Genomic DNA, 19,118 nt, shown 5'->3' with positions numbered 1-19,118 from the left:
ATAATTCGGAATAACATTTAAACGGGTGCTTTGTTCCGTGAATCGCCTGAAATTAACATGTAATATATATCTAGCGTGAAGTCTCTGTGTTCGACAGGGTCACAAGTTAATAAAATCGATATGTGAGTAGTGAAATTAACAGCCTCAAAAACTTTATCTATAGAAAGAGACAACAAAGCAGAGGGATTTCTATCATACACTATAACGGCATCATCGAGTGTCCTTTGTTTGTCGTAAACACCCGTACAGTATATAGATAGTATATATATATATATATAGTAATAGACCAGTAGGCGAGTTTTAGGTTCAAACTGTGTCCTGAAAGTTAACCGACCAAGTAATCAGACAAGCAAAAGCGATTATCTAAGTTAAGATTGCTGTAACACTTGTCTAACAAGTGCCATGTACGTTCGAGAGTATAATTGAACCAGTTATTTGCTTCTATAGAATTTTTTTTGCCTAAAAATGTGATTTGTTTCCTGTGGTAGAAGAGGCGGGCATCCCGTAGCAGTATAGAACTTTAAATAAGTTTATTTATACCTGTAAACAGCTTCTAGCAAACAAATCGGGCCTGCCTATCTTAGAATTTCGTCTTGGCAATGGGGCTAAGGGAAATGTGGCTGTGGATAGGTACCAAATGAGCAGTTCTAAGTTTGACGTTTATGAACTGTTAGGGATCCACACTGCAACAAGGTTTTTACCATTGTTCTGTTGAAGATGTCCTATTAACGACTGAGCGAGCGAGCGAGCGAGCGAGCGATTACGACCATTTGATTCGTTCGATACTCAAACATATTCCTCCAGACATCGTTCTGCTTATTTATATAAAGGTGACTTCAGAAGCAGGGACGGTGTTAGTGCCGAAAATTCGGATACTTTTTTAATACTTTATTTAGTTCCTATATAAGCTCTGATATTTGGATGACAACTTGACCTTGTAAACGCAGATTATTGCTATCTAAATATGAAACTACATCAATGTACAGCATTGTCATAGAGACACTTTTTAAGAGGCGATTTCAGCGTCGGACTCTGATACGAGCATGAAAAAAAAAAGAGGTTTCCGGGGAGGTTGAGTATAAGATTGTGTCAACAATCAGGATGAGGCGATCCTGTGCATTTAATTTACACATCTACAGTGAACTCTATAGCATGAAGTAATGCAAGTGTTCATTCGTATCCAAACGGAAGAAGCTGGATAGATTATTTTCGCAAAAAAAAGCGCTAGATACTCTCACCCTGTCAGTCAGATACATGGCAGTGTGACTGTACCATAACTCGTGTGTAAATTTAATGTTGATGGCCTGCATATACGTAGATATTCATAGGCACGTTTGGAACTCTTGCTAGACTTATTGTGGGATTTCTATATAACAGCTCTTGTAATATAAGCACTATGAAGACAAGCCATCATCGAAATTACGAACGGGAGCTTTTTTTTGAGAAGCTAACGACTGTCCCAAAAACAGTGAGCCAATAGATCCGCAGCGTCTGGAGTTTTTGCCCAGCAGCTGTAAATTCAAAAGAGTTATGTTAACGGCATGTTTTTTCTAAGGTCCTGTTTTTCCGAGGCATTTTAGTTAGTACTCGCATTGTGTTGGAAGCGAAGTCGAGTAGTGGCGCAGAAAAATTGGCAGGTATCGCTTCTATGAAAAGCGTAATCGCAAATCAAGTTTTTCAGAGCTGAGAACACCTGTTGTCTCGGCTGTACCGTGGACGCGAACTCTCACAACGGCGCATGTAGCCGACTCAAGTATGGCACACGATTCCGTTTGACGTAATGACGTCTAACAAACACAGTTGTTTCTTACAGTATCTTTCGCCAGCAAAATGTAACTAATCTGACGAGGCAGAGACGCTTCTAATCTATACTGAGAAAAAAAAGAATCGGTTCCGTTTCTGTGTTACATGACATAAATCGCGAAAAACGGAAAGCGAGATCACGTAACAGCCACAACAAACGTAGCACACACTTCATTATCAAATGCTCCTTCGCTGAAGAATGATGCTAGGGATATTCCTGGCGATATACTAAATGTGTTTGTTCTAGATGAAGATTAGAATATTTAACAATGTTGTTCTACGATATTAGTTCTTATCCTGAATGAAGTCTGATAAGGCGGACTAATTCTAACACAGGAGGATATCTGTAATACAACAGTGTGATGCATGCAATTTATAGCCGATAAGTAAATGTTATTATTATATTTGTTATTTCAGGCGTGTTACTAATATAGTGTCTACATAGTTATCGAACAATTGTTACTACCATAAACTATTGGTGTGGACAGCGTCCGACAACCTTATTGATATTCGTTAGATCAGATAAAAAAGATCTGACACATGCCATTTTATCCTTACGCTTTTTTTGCCCTCCTTAGTAAAACGCTACGATACGATGAATAGAGAGTATCAGAATAAAGCCGTTGTGAGCGAGTGAGGTTGTCCTGAAGCCCTGTCGAGCTTAGACGGGTCCAACGTCAGCCGAAGCGTCTGCAAGGCATTAATGAACTATGTTGAAATGTTGTTTTTCCTGTTGCTTTGCAATATGCTGCGCGCAATTTTTTCATTTTGTCAAACTTCACATCTCACGTGTAGGCAGTCCCTCTCTTCTCAACGTGGACGTTACTTCACCACTCTTCTTTTTATATTATATATATATATATATGTGTACATATACACACTACTAACTTAATTAACATCCTGTTTTTTTTGTGTTTAATGCATTCGGCAAGAAATATTATACTTAGGGACCTACTACTAAGATAGCTACTGTTTATTTTTGATGATTGTACAACTTGCTAGTACAAGAAGGGTATTGGTTTTTCTCAAAATGGCACGACAGCCTTCACTTCGATCCATTATTAGCTCGATATTGCCAGTAACGTGTCTGCATGTAAGCAAGCAATTAGAACGTTACGATGAGTGCAGCGTCCGATGGTCGCTAATGAAACTGCAGTGGCTACCTCATAATACTGAATACGTCATTACTATCACAGTGTGTCCTTAGCCGTATAACAAGCCGGAGTCATACATCCAACGAGTGGCAATATTGTCCACTCCCCTCAGAACAAGTATCAACGCCCACGAACCCAATTGTTCCTACTCGAGCAAAGCAGCACGACGGTACGAAGCAACAGACAACCAACTTAGCTAAGGGATAACCGTACCTACAAGCACGCGTAGCGACGCGCCCATTTACAGTGTCATTGCGGTCCACTGCAAAATGGGTAACGAAGACAAACAATACATAGAATCATCATCATACGATGCAATACAATAGCTATTTTATCGATAGGGTTTTCAATTAACGTGCCATTTGCTACAAAGCTGCATCTCAAAGCTTATTTCTTATACGCATGTAAAAATTCATCATGGAAAAATGTGGGCACACTAGCAAACAAGAAGCCGAAAAAAGTAGTAATCCCCAATAACTGTTTTAGTGTTTGTCGGCCTAATACGCGAAAGCTAGGATTTGTTCCCAGTTCTATTCCATTGAGGGCTAGGTACAACCTTTCCAATATGCAATGTAATTTGTGTAAGGTAGTCCTGTTAGAGATAAGTTCATTAGAAAAAAATGAATTAAAGTACAGTCGTTTATATAAAGCTTGGGTACGGTATGATAAGTTCAACGTTCAAGTTGGCAACGGTATGATAAGTTCTACACAATTTTTGTAAATTAATAAATCTATAATGTACTCATATGTATACAGTAAGAGTTTAAAAAATAACACTATACTTTCGTACAATGAAATTGCGTTGAGTGGAAATGTACATAATAAGTGGAACTATCGAGATATGGCAATTACTTGAATTTATCCTTCTATCTATGAAATGTCTAGCCAGCTAGATAAACGAGAGCAAAAGTGGTGGTAACTGCTCTACAGTTGGTTTATCCCTTTCTCATGCAATATTTACTAGGTCTTCCAGAAACTATCAGCAATGACCGGTCTACAGACGCGTGTAACTAAACTGTTTCACTGCCAGCTAGAATTTACGGCTTTTGGAATGAGCAAACGATGACGACAGAGTCAGAGAAGATCGAGAACGGGTGAAAAAATTAGAAGCAATGATTACCGAACGAGGTTTCTAAAGTCCTAACAAGGCTCTTTGTCTGGCTAGGCTTATAATGGCTATAAGGAAACAGAGAAGAGACTAGTAATATTTTACATCTATAATTAATGAAATGTATTGGAAAACATACTGACAAGGCTGAAATCTGTATTTTCGTATGTGTTCTGCATGTTTACTTCTACAGTCTGTTAGCATTTTGTTGATTTCGACTGCCGCTGACAGATAATCACCTTTAGCGGCCGGATAAAAAAGGACAACGAAACACCTTTAGGTAAGTTTCGGGCCACTACGAGCACATACTTTCAGGAAATAAGTATACACGGCGGTAGCTTAGGCGCCAGCAGAGCAATTTAGTGACGGAACATCTTTTCAAATCATCAGGTAAAAGCTCATTAAACGGCTGTCGTCCTAGTTCCCGGTCGGACGCTTCTTTTGTGCCAAATTATGCAAGAAAACTTTTAATTTACAGAACGCCAGCTATTAACTAGTAGCGGCAATGTATAATGTACGAACGCGTCGTCATAGAACAAAGTGCTCTGACAGTCCATGGGAGGAATATATATAGTATGCAAATAGTATGAGCATCTGCCAATGATTTGTGTCTGTCTCTAGATAATGGTGGCGGGGCAACATTGACTGCCCAAAAGCGCGTAAACGATATAATTAATACGGAGCCCCTTGCTATTTTTGACCTGTTAAAATAGCTCTCGAAATGTCTTTCTTTGTCTTACAAAAAACTGTTTATTTTTGCATGTTAATTAAGCTCGGTTTAGATCTTTAACCAGTATTGCTTGTACAAATAATCAGTTTAGCCTTCAAAACAGAGCGTTGTTTCTCGAAGTCATAGGGCCTTCTCCTAGGGTCATAGCCATGGCCTTTAAAGAATAAGACTAACATATCTGTAAAAGAAATCTAAACGCATTAAAAAGACAGGATATTTACAGGATCTAAATAGAACAGAATAAACATAAATTTTTACAAATGTTGTGTAGAACCCAGTGTGGAAATTGAAAACATATACTCTTTGAGAGCATGAAGCGATACTATTTGAGACCGCTCACACAAAGCGTTATTCATTTATAAAAGTCGTACGCATGTATCTCATATAGTTCCGTTGCGACATTTCTCGCTTTTAGGACCGGCTGTGGCGCCTGCGCGCGCAAATCAACCGTGTGTATGTGTGGAAGGCCGGATGAACATACAGGCAAATTTAGATGGGCTGTGTTTGAGAAATACAAATAGACAGGAATTTTATTTTTGGCACAGCAATGGAACACTGACAAGGGGAACGACAATTACCTTTTTGTTGGGGGATAGGGGGCACGCATCCCTAACACATTTTACAGAATACTTCATCATCCAGCAGTATTTTATATTGACGAAGTGCGCCGATAGGTCTACCGTAACGAGGAACTTGGCCTAGCTTTCGGATATCGAAATTTTTCTACATTATACGTCCGCTGCTTGACAGACTGCTGGTTTCCAGCAGGAAAAAAACTATATCAGCTCCCGATTTCGAACGTAAATCACCCCATATATACTTAGGTTTAGTATTCGAACACGTTGCCACTGTGCCATTATGAGGACACTTATGTATATTAATGAGCTTTTAGGCGACTCAGATGACCAATGTCCTGAGCAATCTTAGACCTATTTTGTTTTCCAAGTTAACATCAGGCCTATGACTGACAGTCAATTTGACCATCTACAAAATTTTATAGAGGTTACGATCGGACTTCACCGTTCACGAAAATTTCCCTTTAATTATAAAAACATGAACTTCTCTCAAGGATCACCCATTTGGATCAAACGCGGTTTATATGTGTGTGTAAAAAGTATCACATAATGAAGAATAATAGCGTATGAATCATTACATGAAGGTTATACATCGGGTAGCTCGATCGGGTTTCACTTTGTTTGGGTATACCAGTATTGTATCTACGCAGAGCATTAATAGATCGACCTAAATAGTACTATCAGCGAGCAGGAACCTAAAGTTCGCATGGGTTAGCATTGGCCAACATTTTAGTAGAAACGTCAGGCTCTCCCTAGAACAAACCTAGCTTAACTAAAAGACGCCTTTTGAGACAAATGCGCATAGAAACTGTACGAAGCAGCTGGGACAGACACTCACCCGACTCATTTGTATGGTGGAGAAAAACTATACCTTTGAGGAATAACGAAAGATCTGGTCCGTCTCTTCAGTGACCGCAATTAGATGACCCTGGGTAGACGTCAACATTTACATCAGCTAACGACAAAGTGAATTTGAAGTCGGCCACAAGCCACTTAAGGTAGAATGAAGTCGAGGCACTATACAGAGGCAAATAGCGTGTAATTCTGTGAACGCGACAGTGCCCGTGTACTGTTTAGGGTGAAATAATGTTAAATATTAGTTTTAAAAAAGTTCCACACTGTAGAAACGCGACGTACGTTCATAATGATACGTATAGCTACTATGTATTTTATCCAATCGCTCTTATGCGGCGTGTTGCGTCATCCGCTCTGCGCTGGGCAATACAGAAGAGACAATATAAAATCATGATCACCACCCGTACTAAATAGCGCCTATGATACAGTCTGAATGGCCAAACGCGTTGGCATGCCATACAATAACTGTGTTCCGTTGTTTTGATTGAATCAGTCGTAGTGGCTTGAAGAATTCAAAGGAGGCCTACACCAGAAGCGTATACCTGGTCGGGTTCATGTCGCACTTTATAGGATGAAAACATGTTGCCTCAATAAGTTGTGAAACATCGTGTTACTTTCATTGTTTTTAACTCTGTAGAGAGCTCCATTGTTGGCAAATAGTCCTCTGCAGTCGACACTTAATACATCTATATAGCCTACCCCATATATTTTATTCACGCAAATTTCATGTGTATATTACAAATGCGTCTGATCAAGACTGATGGCAAGAATCCGTCTATAAGTATCGTTGCGAAAGTTAAGTCGTAAATAAACATTAGGCCGCAAAAGCAGGTTGTAGAAGTGCGTGTATATTAAAGGTGTATATTAACGCGCGAGGTGTGTATATTAAATATTGCTGAAACTGGCAACAACGTACAACGAGAACGTAAAATAGAACGTATTCTCAAGTCAGTCTGGAGAAGAAACCTTAGCCCTATTGAAACGCGACGGTTTTCTCGTCGTGTTAGCCTTGTGCTCGCCCGATTCGATATCCCCAGTCAGCCATTTCCTGATTGTTCTGCGCTGTGCCCATGTCACCCGAGGGCACCATTTCGTTCGCTGCTCCCATAATGGATATCACCACGGTGATCTTGTGGACAGCCTATGACCCGAGCCCCCAGAGCGCTGTGATTCTTGCAATCAACTGTTCTTTACGGGCAAGTTGTCGTCTTTATTCTACTTTATGGCACCTACTGGACATGCCTGGTATAGGATTTTTTCGAACAGGAAGCGAAAACGTTAGACGGTATCGTCAATACAAGTACGTTTTAGCGTAGCACGCGTTATCTGGACAAACAAATTGTACCATTCGCTAGAGCGGTCTAATCAAATGCCTATGTGCTGCCAAGCCAGTTCTAAACACATATTAAGCTAATGTTAAACGTAGCCCTGGCACACCTATGGGAATACGTATTTGCGAAATGGTGCGGTATATTGTAGAGGGCACCTTTCCAGACTTGGAGCCAAGTAGCTTCTGCTTCGCATGGCCACATGTGCTATATTTGTTAGAAGACAAGGAACTTCTTACTGCAACAAGTAACACTTACTTTATGTGTTTTTGCTCAGGTAGGAACTTTATTGGAAAGCCAAGTTGTAAAATTTGCAAGAGGCCACATAACAGTGCACGCAATTAGAACAGCTTTCCTGTTCTGGCACATTTAAATATCTTCATTTAATTACTAGATGCTTTTTTTTCTCGAGGCTAACATAAAAAAAAATAGCCTACCATGTATACGATTGAATAGTGGTAGCCCATGTCGATACGTAATCAGGTTACTAATAACAACACTGTAATAATAACATTTATTACAAATAGTAATAAATGTAGTGAGGAGAAAGGTTAGAAATTGACATTAAATAAGACATAGATAATGACAGACTGAAGATCTTCTTATCTATTTGAAGTGTTGTTTTTAAGTGTTTTTTCGGTGATTTTTACACTTTCGATTTCTTAATTTCCTTGTAATTGCCCTAACTGAAAGGGATCAAGATGGTTTTACAATATAAATTCCTGAAACTTGCACTTGCTAAAGTTAGGTCTTAAAAGATCTTACTCTTATCGAAAACTTCTACAGCGCTTCAGATGTATGATTCCGTGAACATCGTTTGAATAAGATACACTTTGAAACACTTCAATATTCAACCTAATGATCTTCATAGAAGATGACAAATGTCGGCAGAGATGACCAACATATTTTCATAATATTCCTACTATATAAAGCAGGCTTTAAAGTATTTGTTTGCCAGCTAATACGGCTTAGCCTTCTACCAATACAAAATTATAAATTTCCAGCGTCACAATAATAAAAGAATGTAAAAACCTGGCGATACATTTAGGATTTAAGCAACGTGCCCAGAACACTGGTGCTCATAGAACGAGGGAGGATTTCGGTCTCAAGTAAGTTGCCGTTTGTCAGTAGCACGCTTGTTGCTCATTTCATGTTATGAAGAAATTCATACTTTAACTTTTTACTTTCGTCGACATCGCTGCTGCCCTGGGTTAGCAGACTCTCGTATACGAAACCACAGTATACGAAAACGAAGCATATGCATACATCGGTGAAAGGAAACACCAAAAAATAATTTCATTTTTCATCAAATTGTCACAGGCAACGCCTCTTTCTATTCACTTGAAAATATATAGCCAAAAAAAAAATTGCCGTATCTTTTCTAACACAAAACGATATGTCGATAAGGGTCTTCTGATGATCGACCTGGATGGGCATTGCCGGACGCGAAATGGGATCAGGACACACAAGTACATAGAATACGTAAACTGTATACAAAGTCAACTGTAAAAAAACGGCAATAAAGCTACAAAGTAACTTCCGTGGGCGATTCGTAACAAAAGCGTCTGCCAAATTGAAAGTACTAGCAATTTACACAGAACGACTCTCGTACTGCACAGCAATTGGATGGCAGTGTTGATAAAATGCAAAGCAGGAAGAAAACGCTACCACTGTTATTGTTATTGTTGCTACAGCTTCACAAGTTCATGCAACGAGGCGCAATATGAGGGCGCGATAAACAGAGGCGTCCACAGCGAATGAGTCCGCCCAGATTCATTTTATGGGAACACATTGCTCAGCTTCAGACACGGGCGAGCCATCGCACTAAGTCAGCGCTTCTAAATAAAGTGCTCCGTCTCCCGGTGTGAAGTTCAAGACATTGATGTGGACCGGTTTGTTTATGGCTAGGAGGTTCCTCGGTTCTATTCACAGTTATTATTCGAACTCTAGACGTACGTACGTACGTACGTACGTACGTACACGTACTGTGACAATTTCTAGTGCTACATAGAAATTCGTTTATCTAAGAACGGTTGAAAGGGGTTCTGTGCTTGTATTCTAATCTTATACTTTACATAGTCCTATTCATATTTTTGACGTTATTACTCAAAGAAGACGATTTTCTGAAAATTATGACGTTGCATTTTGTTTTCCCGAAAAAGCCGGGTCGCGTATAGATCGGTTTGCGGTCAGTGAACTAAGGTCGAAAGGTTAATTATTTTCCATAAATAAATTAGGTAGATAACCACAAGCTCTTGTCGAACAAAGCGTATCCGTTTAAAACAGTATTATTTTATCCGCCATTGCAAACTAAATAGTTTGTTTAAAAACTACGAGAAAATAGCTGTACAATATGAAAAAACCAGTGTTTTTCGGAAGTACTTTTTTTATAAAGAGCAGACAATTATATCTAGCTAACGTTCCTACCGATTTCGTTGACTCGTTCGTTAAGTTTACGTATCACGTAGAGCAATTATTGTTAGCAAGTTCAAGTGTAACTGCGGTTCCGTTCGGGCTGGTCAATTCAAGCTTCAAGTGAGTCGTCTATATATGTACGTTTTATGTAAAATAAGATTATTGGAAATCTTTGAAACGCTTTCCGGTTGCAGAATGTACGGCTTAATTTTCGAAAACCTTCGACAATACATCATTACTGTCTACGGAGAGGACAAGTGGGCGGAGATTCGTCGGCAAGCAAGAGTGGAACAGCCCTCCTTTACAACGCACGACATTTATCCGGATAATATCGTTCATCGCATTGTCGCAAAGAGCTGTAAGGTTAGTTTATTTATGAGACTTACTTTACTCGCCCAGGCGCATGGGGTGATTCGGGGCAACTTTGTAGAAATTGAGCTGAGAACGGCCATCGAAAGCTTTAGCAAACGACCCACATGTATAGAAATGTCTCGGAATGAGAACATACACACGGAAGTATCTTGTAGATGAGAAATTATGTTTAAGAAGTGAGTTCATTTGTGCTCATCCTTACATAGCTAAAATTTCCTCTCTAAAAGATGAAGCCTTGTACTCTTAATCATCTATATAATGAATCTCAGTTTCAGTAACTATGCAAACAAGCTGTACGCCGTTGTTAAACAAATACTACTTGTAAACCTATACTGACAATGTTTCCAGTCGGACCTATTGTAGATTGCACTCTCTCGCCGGATCAATGCTGCCCAATGAAACTCATGGAGACTGTGCCTCATGAACAATGTCATCGAAAGTGACCAGTCAACTCAACGACTCTTGGCCGCTTTTCACGTACCTACCACCTGGCGGGGATGTCCGCTCTTATCAAATATGTCCGATACCTAACTTCAAAGCAAAGCTGGTTTTCCCTGGAATACAGGTCGTGTCCGAGATGCCTCTATCTGATTAGGTTCTTAAATCATTATTCTTGTAATTATCGCTTTTATATCTTCTGAGAAGTTGTGATTTAACACGTGGCTTAAAGAAGGCTTAAGAATACAAGTGGCCTTTACTATTAGCGTTCTTGCAAGTGAAGCGGTTATTAAACTGCCAAAAGTGAATGCTAGGTGCCAAGGGGAGTTGACTGTTCACGGCCCAGCGAAACTATGTTCTCCGCAAAAACACCTTAATTTAAAAAGAACCGCTTAGATTATCTAATAGAAGACTAATCCAATATGTATACAGATCGTGTACTTAGACAATATATACGTACACGCCAAGTATAAATGCTTTGAAAGTGTGATTTCTTCTTACATTGGATCGGGTGCTCAGTGTACGACTCCAGTCTGATCTTGATTAGATTCTTTTTGTCATAAGATAAGGCTCAATACGTCAGGATTCACCCCCATATCTACTGTGTTTCTATAAAAAAAATTTCCCATGAGGAGTCCACCCGAGATGTTTTATTCGTAAATGTATCTGTTATGCCTCCTTAGCTATTGGTATTATATAGTAGTACGTTTCTCTACTCATGAATCGACGTAACATAGTCCGACCTTATCCGGAATTATAGAAATTAGGATCACCTCGTACTGAAACAGGCTCACGGGAAAACTCAAGCGTCCACTTTTAACTATCAAGCAAAATCTCTAATACTACATGGTGCATTGCTACGAGCGGCGACATAGTTTGTCGCCATCTTTGACGAACCATCAACTAAAACGTAGCTCTATCTTTACGATTTATTTCAACAAAGATTGTGCGTACGATAGTTGGTTTAAGGATTATAGAAATATGAAACATAAAGCTTCTTTTCTCGGTGGACACGTTACTAGATCATCGTTTGGACCAGTCGCGTTTGGTAAACTAGTCGATAATCTTGAATGTATTCTCTACCCGCGTTAACTCAGAAAGCTAACGGGTTTAGAGCGGCCTATATGTAAACGTTAGACAATTTTTTTGAAGTTGGAAAACTTCCGTGTAATCATCACCCAATTCTTTTTTAACTTCATCTTGGTATAAAAGTTCGACCCAAAATGATCACTCCAAGTTCGCAGTAAATGATATTATTTGCCCTCTCGTCGAGGTTATTGGAGCCGACATTGTTTAATAAATTATAGAAGAATTTTCGGAAACAGAAAGGCTACAGCACACAGCCATATATTAAAATTGTAGTTCCTACAACTTTTCTCGACACGCTGGCAGGCATCTGGAACCATTCAGTAGCAGATAAGCAAGGGGCGTTACTTAAAAGTAAATAAACATTTTATTGTAAAATTGAGATCGATATAGCAGTGACTCTGTGAAGACAGACTCCTTCGACACCATTGGCTATTGTAATGTAGGTGCATTATTCTGGATCTGAGATAAGATCGTTTCGACACGACGGGTAACATTAAGAGGGCGCTACATGGAAAAAAAATAGCTGTTAATTAAAAATGGCTTTCTCGGCTTTGCAAGCTTCAGCATCTTTGCTGTCCGCGGTTTGCATATTAGCACCTGAAGCATAATAACGAAGGCGTTCGAACCTGTTTATTCATCACTGCAGCAATTGGCCCATAGCGGACCCATGAAACGCGCGACTTCGTAGTGACTTCTGACCAGCTGAGTCGTTGCAGCTTAAACGTTGGTTTTTAGCTGAAGAGTATTTGGGGCTTCGTAAAGTACCTCAGGGTAAAGCTCGCAACGTATTCTATAGTTCAGTGTCTATTCGGAACGACAAACAATCGTTTTCAATTCTGTAAGTGCTGGATATGGTTGGCAAATCTGGGAACCTCGTTTCTGTAGAACGTATCAAAATACGTATTGCACTATACCTTTTATAAGACGTGCGAAATAGATGGGCCTTCCTAGCGCTGTGTTAACGGTATCGCGGTTGTGGGATGTATGCCAGCTGTCATTGGTAAAATACCATTCCCGAGTATATAAATATAATAGTTTTTAAAGATGCAGTATTTGCGTTAGTATTCGGGAAACGAGCTCAGGCCAACGTGGAACGTGTATTTCGCCAACACAATTGGCTGAGGCAAACTTATCTAGTCATTGATGTTCGATACATATAATTCCCTTGAGAGCGATGTCCAAATAACGCTATTTTTTATTTATTCACGGAGACCAAAGTCACGTTATAAGAGCATTTTTATGCTTCGAACACTAACAACTACCCAAGATCGAGCACGGTCTATATGACGAGCAACAATAGCTTCTTTAGGAAGTCTACAAAAATATGTGTACGTCTTTAGATCACTGTATTCTGGATCGGGTACGCAAAAAAATCCATTTATTCAGCACTTGACGCTGGATAGCTACGTCCCTACAGAAGAAAAAGGAGCGTACAATGGATGGTGGCAAATGCAGCTTTCGCATTATATGTCTAGGCGAAGTATCTGAACTAAGGCTGTTAACAGTATGAATGATGTTTAATGCTCAGCATATATATATATATATATATATATTCCATATTCTAGCCGAGTGAAAACGGTCACGGCCAGATTGGAGTGCCTGTGTCCTGGCAGTGATGTCACGAATGTAAAGTATGGAAACGAACGAATGATTCGTGTAGAAATCTCATTGCATTAGTCAATCAAGTGGTAAACGGGATTTCGTCTTTTAAAGAAATTGCTCAAGTAACGCGCGCACACACATGGTGACTTATGGGTCGAAAATGTGTTGACGGGGTCACCTCCCGGGATGGCGCTGCAGAAACGCGTAGATTTCCGTTGACGCATTAAGTACAGTCAAGTGAACATAGAGAGCTTTGCTAAGGCATGACAGAAAAATCCGACTACACAACGATCATGAGTACTCCAAGCTTACATTAGCGTAACGACTGTCATTGTGCGAAATGGCAAGGACGTCGCCTCTGTTCTAGGTTGCGACGATCTGGCCAGAACCTCTAGGACCATCAGATCTAACGAACAATTTATTTTGCTCTCGTTTCTCAAAGCTACAAGCCAAACTAGTTGTTTTATCATCAATATGGCTGTGGCTGTCGTCCTATGTACAGAGCAGGGTAGGCTTGTCAAGATAAATCCAGGTTAACATCTCACTCGTTTAGTCATACTGATACTAATGAGACTGAGGTGAAATTGTTGCATTTGTACAATGCTTGTGGTAGCCTTCGCTTATATCAAACTTGGAGGCGCGTATGAGCTAAGGCCAACTGGAATGCTGATGGAGGCGACAGCTTTTTCCTAAAATTTTGTACAGGGGTACTGATTGGCTATACGAAGATTGCAATAAAAAATCGTAATAATAAAAGTCCAAAGGTAGAGAAAATGTTGGCGTAGGTCTGCCGTCCCGGATAATGGTCTACTGAATCTGCCTTACCATTGCAAATATCGTTTAGCATCTCCTTTGGTCGCTAGCTACACCTCTTATTTACTAGCAGCAGTCGGGCTAACGTTTGTAATTTCTAACCAGACGACAAGAAGCGATCAAACTAAACAATCGGTATATTTATAATGAACTCCCAAGTACCTAACAAAACCTTCCAAAACAATGCCTGCAGATCAGGTCAGTTGCATATTTAGATTTAGCAATATTTACCAGTGTTAATGCGGACACCCAATTTCAGGCCAACACAGTCGAGGTGAAATTTGTTATTCTTAAGCTTACGAAACAAAACCTATGACCCAAGCAGGCTGGCGTCAGTGTGTCCTCGAATATACATATTGTAATAAGGTCGGGCTTATTGGTAGACTAAAAATATTTAAGCTATAGCTAGGATTCTCCAGCTCATCTCTCCACCGTTGTACCCTTGGACATATATGCCCATCAGCAATAGCCAGGAAACATTTCCTCTTGCTCAGATTGCTTTAGGTACTTTAGTGGCTTTCCCTCTGACGCTTACGCCGAATGTGTGAGGTCGCTGATGTGAGTGCTAACATTTTTATGCCACTCTTCTCTTTCTGTATTTTTCAACATAACCATATAGAAAGCATATAGGAGACAAACATATTGGTTAATATGGGATACACCTAGTATAACGCTGAAATAGCTTGTAGGTAGGTAGATAGTTACGGTCTGAGATCTGAGTGGGTCAGACAAAGCAGTTTTTGTCATTCGGTTTGATACTGCCTTGAAGAGCATTAATAAACGCATTGAAGAGTACCATTGTTGCGGGCAGTTTCTTACGCGAGTTCATTTTCTCTGAATAGGCATGAGATGCGGTGTCTGAAGTATGATGAAGACTTGTTACACTACCGACACCTACCATGTGATCTAAATGCTAGTAACTTTTAACTTATAGATTATTCTAGAGTTTTTCCCTATTCAGGACGGACTTAATTAGAGAACCGCATCGACTAATTATGCTATGTACACATAGTTCTTTTTTTTTAGAACTAGCTTAATATATGAGTGCCTTTCTAATTCTTTTTCTATTGTATATTAACAGATATTAAAAATGCAGGAAAACGAATTCTTCGAAGGTATGGGAGTATTTTTCGTGTCATTTCTCGCTCAGTATGGATATGATCGCGTCCTCTCCGTACTTGGTAAATAGTCAATTTTATTTCAAATAAGCGTATTTAAAACAGGTATTAACATGTACCCTATTCGAATTGTCAACTATAGAGGCCGTTTGAACTATAATCATATTCCCCCACTGTGAGTAATCCCATGGCCTAGAGATGATCTCGGCAACGTGTACATTGGAGCGGCCAGATATCTACTTCAAAATACCTGTCCTGACCCATCTCCAATGTATACTATCTATAATTTAGTCCATTGCTTGTACCACATATACAATATAAGAACTGATTTTTGATAAATAACATAAAAAACTTCAACTTATCTTCGATTACTATGACGCGTGTGGTTTAGCTTAGAATTAACGGCACTACGAGGGTAAACAGTTCCCAGCAACTGGACAAAGAAACACTTACGACAAAAGAATTTTATTCTCGTTATTTCATTGACATATGATCAAATGTTATTATGTATAAATATCTATTTCATAAGGGCAGATAATTTGCCCTAAGTATAAACGAAAAATTTTCTTGTGAAAGCTGTTTGCTTACGCTCAAAGGAACGGATCCGAATAAGTAAAGTGTGTGGTGCTGCATCAAATCGATTTCTATTTAGGTCGCCATATGCGAGACTTTATTAATGGCCTGGACAATCTGCACGAGTACCTTAAGTTCAGCTACCCAAAAATGAAGGCACCTTCGTTTTTCTGCGAACAAGAATCAGACTCGGGTCTGACACTTCACTATCGGAGCGCTCGAAGGGGTTATCTATGGTATACCATCGGTAAGTCCTCCAGTGATTTAGACATTATTCCACAGAAAAAAAAAATCGTAAATAGAAAAACTCGCTCTATGAAAGCTTTTTTTATGTTTTGTGACGAAAACAGGACCATCTCGAAACTTGTTCTCACACTGTCCCTACTTGAGGATGTGGCTATTGACATGTGGGCACTGTATGTATAAAGTTCCTTTAACTTACTGGGTGTGTTTGCTAGTACGTGTAAAATACAATGTATTTTATTTATGAGTCTTTGCCTTTTCACTTGTTCCGAACTATGTTGTCAAAATTTGTCTCACTTTTATCGTTCGTTGTCCGGAAGCGAACTGGGCAAGCGATGGAATAATATGGAACAAACGCTGTTTCGGCTATGCGAGAAGGTACAATGTCTCATGCCGAGCGCCGTCGCGTCATATTAACGACGTCATATATATTAATTATGCGTGTAATTGCATTACACGACAGCGTAGCGTATTAGGTCATTTTGTACAAAAGGACGTCGGACGCTCAGCCATCGTTGTCATGTTATATATAGGTCTTCATTACGGAGAAGATCTTTGCAAAGCCTATATGAAGGCAGTTCGATTAGACAGGACCTAGATGTACATAGGCACGTATTAGACAATACGATCCAGCGTATTTGCAAAGGGCTTAGGTTAAATCTGTAATAACGTAACTATCTGTTACTGGACTAAAGAGCTGATGTCGAGATTTAAGCGAGCTCAACTTTTTCGTGTTCTAGGACAAATCAAGGAGGTTGGCGCCCATTTCTACAATACAGTTGTCGAAGTGGATATTCTGAAGGAGGAGTCAATCTTCAATACGCAACACATTATCATGCGACTGAAGTTCCAAAACAGTGCTTTTAAATCTACGGTTGGAGCTCTGGTTGGTTGAAGTTCGGTTCTAGGAAACATCGTTGTACACATTGAGCATATATGGATTTACTGGGCGAGCGAGCTACCTGAAGTCCTTCTGGGAAAAGCACAAATACGCATAGAGTGAAAGAATAACTCGAATCGAACTATTAGCAGGTGACATCATCTACCTTGTCCGATACATTGATCATTCATCGTTTCAACTAACAGTAGCTATTGATGCCAATTACTAACAGCATTTCATAGTAATTTCACTATTATTTTCGTAATACTGCCTGTCAAAATACATTCGAAGTAACGCTTAATGCACAAAACAAAATATTTTGAATTATTGCTCAGTGTGTGCTTCCTCAGTCGATCTTGCTTTAACAAATGATCAGTTTTAGCAGTAAGACGATTCGTTTGTCAAAACTATCCCTAGTAAAAAAACAAAAAAACCTTGAGAAAACTTTAAAAGCCATCATTGAAGAGCTCATTGTCCTAGCCTTATACCTAGCTTTGCAGGGTAAATTGAACAACGATTCCTGAAAGCTTTTTTTTTGGACCGGCCGTATCTCATTATAAACGCTACAGCTTCATAACGAGCAATGTAAAAGGATTGCTTCCAGATAAACGTCCACACAACTGAAAAACTTGGGATGGGTGTTGTGTGCTGTCGAAAAGGCCATACATTGACGTTCACCGCGTATGATATAACTACGTCTTTCCAATTCAATTATACCATTTACCCTAGCTATAAGCAATAATTTGTTTGTCTAGATTAATGCTACAGGTTGATTAATATGATTTTTTTCTATAGAAAATAATTATTACTCTTCTTCAGCGGATCTTTACTAGTCCATTTCACATAGTTGCCCGCAAGCCTGGCAACAATGAAAGGTTCAACAACAGCTAATGCAATAACGTTCGCATCACAACTAGTCCTTGTCAACGCCAGCCTTTTGTGCGGCCCGTTTGCTTGGATGTACAGGAGATTTCTACCGCAGAGCGAATGGTTTAGCTTAATGGGAAAGTAAGTTAACGGGATATACATGAAACTTTTCAGTGTACGAAAAATAAGCCTACGATTCTTCAACTGTTAATATTTATGCGTTCTCTCAAGCCCTTTGATGCCCTCGACAATCTGATCAAATATCACGAGATTCTCACAACGCAAACCTTTCAATATGGAGGAAGGCAAACGTCGACTAAAGTAGGGCCTCTAATGCAAAAAGGTCTGGTTCCATTTCAGTTTACGTTGCAACTGTGGGAACTCACAAAGGCAACGTTTGCCCTACTCAGTTTACAACGCAGTTTATTCCAGCACAAAGACAAGTAATTAATCATATTATTTAATCATCATATAAAAATGTCAATTTTGGTAGATTCAAGAGTCAACGTGGATCTTTGGCGACCCTTCATATGTGTACCGTGTACGTCTGTTGGAAATGGCTTAAAACCATTTTTTTGAGCATCGCGCTCTAGTACTGTTAGTTTTTCGATGGCCATAACGACTACGGAACTTTTGAATATATTTACTCGATAATAACAATGGTCTGCCCAGACACGGGGCTGCGTAATAGCATTGTCTGGCAGAGGAAGTAAAGAAATTTGATTTAGAAAAGAGACCGCTAATTTCGAACTTGACAAACACAACAAAAATGTCAAGTCAGAAAAGTCAAGAGACCATTAAGCTACGGCACAACCTTGCCTCGTGACCGTGAGACTCGTCCGTCTCTTAAATGTGTCAGTATTTAGGAGCGCGAACGCGACAGACAAGACGCATGCGTAGACCCAGGTATAGTTGCTACCCAATCAGCATGATAGAATCGGGAAAACTGATCATATATATATATACGAACGGTAAACTAACAGGGACTGCCAGCTTTTCTCTAGGCAAATAATCTGTTGATACGCTGTTCACTGGATGTCACAGTGCTTCAAAGGTTCCAGACGTAAAACTCTAAAATCATCACCTGATTTCGATGTGGAGTACACAGATGAGGCCGTGGAAAGGTATACTATAGAAATATAATCACTCATATAA

The 19,118-nt window shown here is 39.6% G+C and overlaps 1 protein-coding gene across 3 annotated transcripts in view; it reads left to right on the top strand.

The window, feature by feature from the left end:
* Positions 1-19,118, top strand: part of Gyc88E (Guanylyl cyclase at 88E) — a 39,581-nt gene that overhangs the window by 2,716 nt on the left and 17,747 nt on the right. For all 3 annotated transcript variants that reach the window (XM_022840304.2, XM_086970077.1, XM_086970078.1), the window contains exons 2-5: positions 10,163-10,331; positions 15,364-15,463; positions 16,053-16,220; positions 16,957-17,102. In XM_022840304.2, the coding sequence (XP_022696039.1) occupies positions 10,163-10,331; positions 15,364-15,463; positions 16,053-16,220; positions 16,957-17,102 (583 nt within the window). The remainder of the gene's footprint in view (positions 1-10,162; positions 10,332-15,363; positions 15,464-16,052; positions 16,221-16,956; positions 17,103-19,118) is intronic.

The sequence above is a fragment of the Varroa jacobsoni genome, unplaced genomic scaffold, assembly GCF_002532875.2.
Source record: "Varroa jacobsoni isolate VJ856 unplaced genomic scaffold, vjacob_1.0 scaffold_858, whole genome shotgun sequence".
Classification (NCBI taxonomy): domain Eukaryota; kingdom Metazoa; phylum Arthropoda; class Arachnida; order Mesostigmata; family Varroidae; genus Varroa; species Varroa jacobsoni.
The sequence above is the reverse complement of the archived record's forward strand: the minus strand, read 5'-3'. Positions and strand labels throughout refer to the sequence as shown.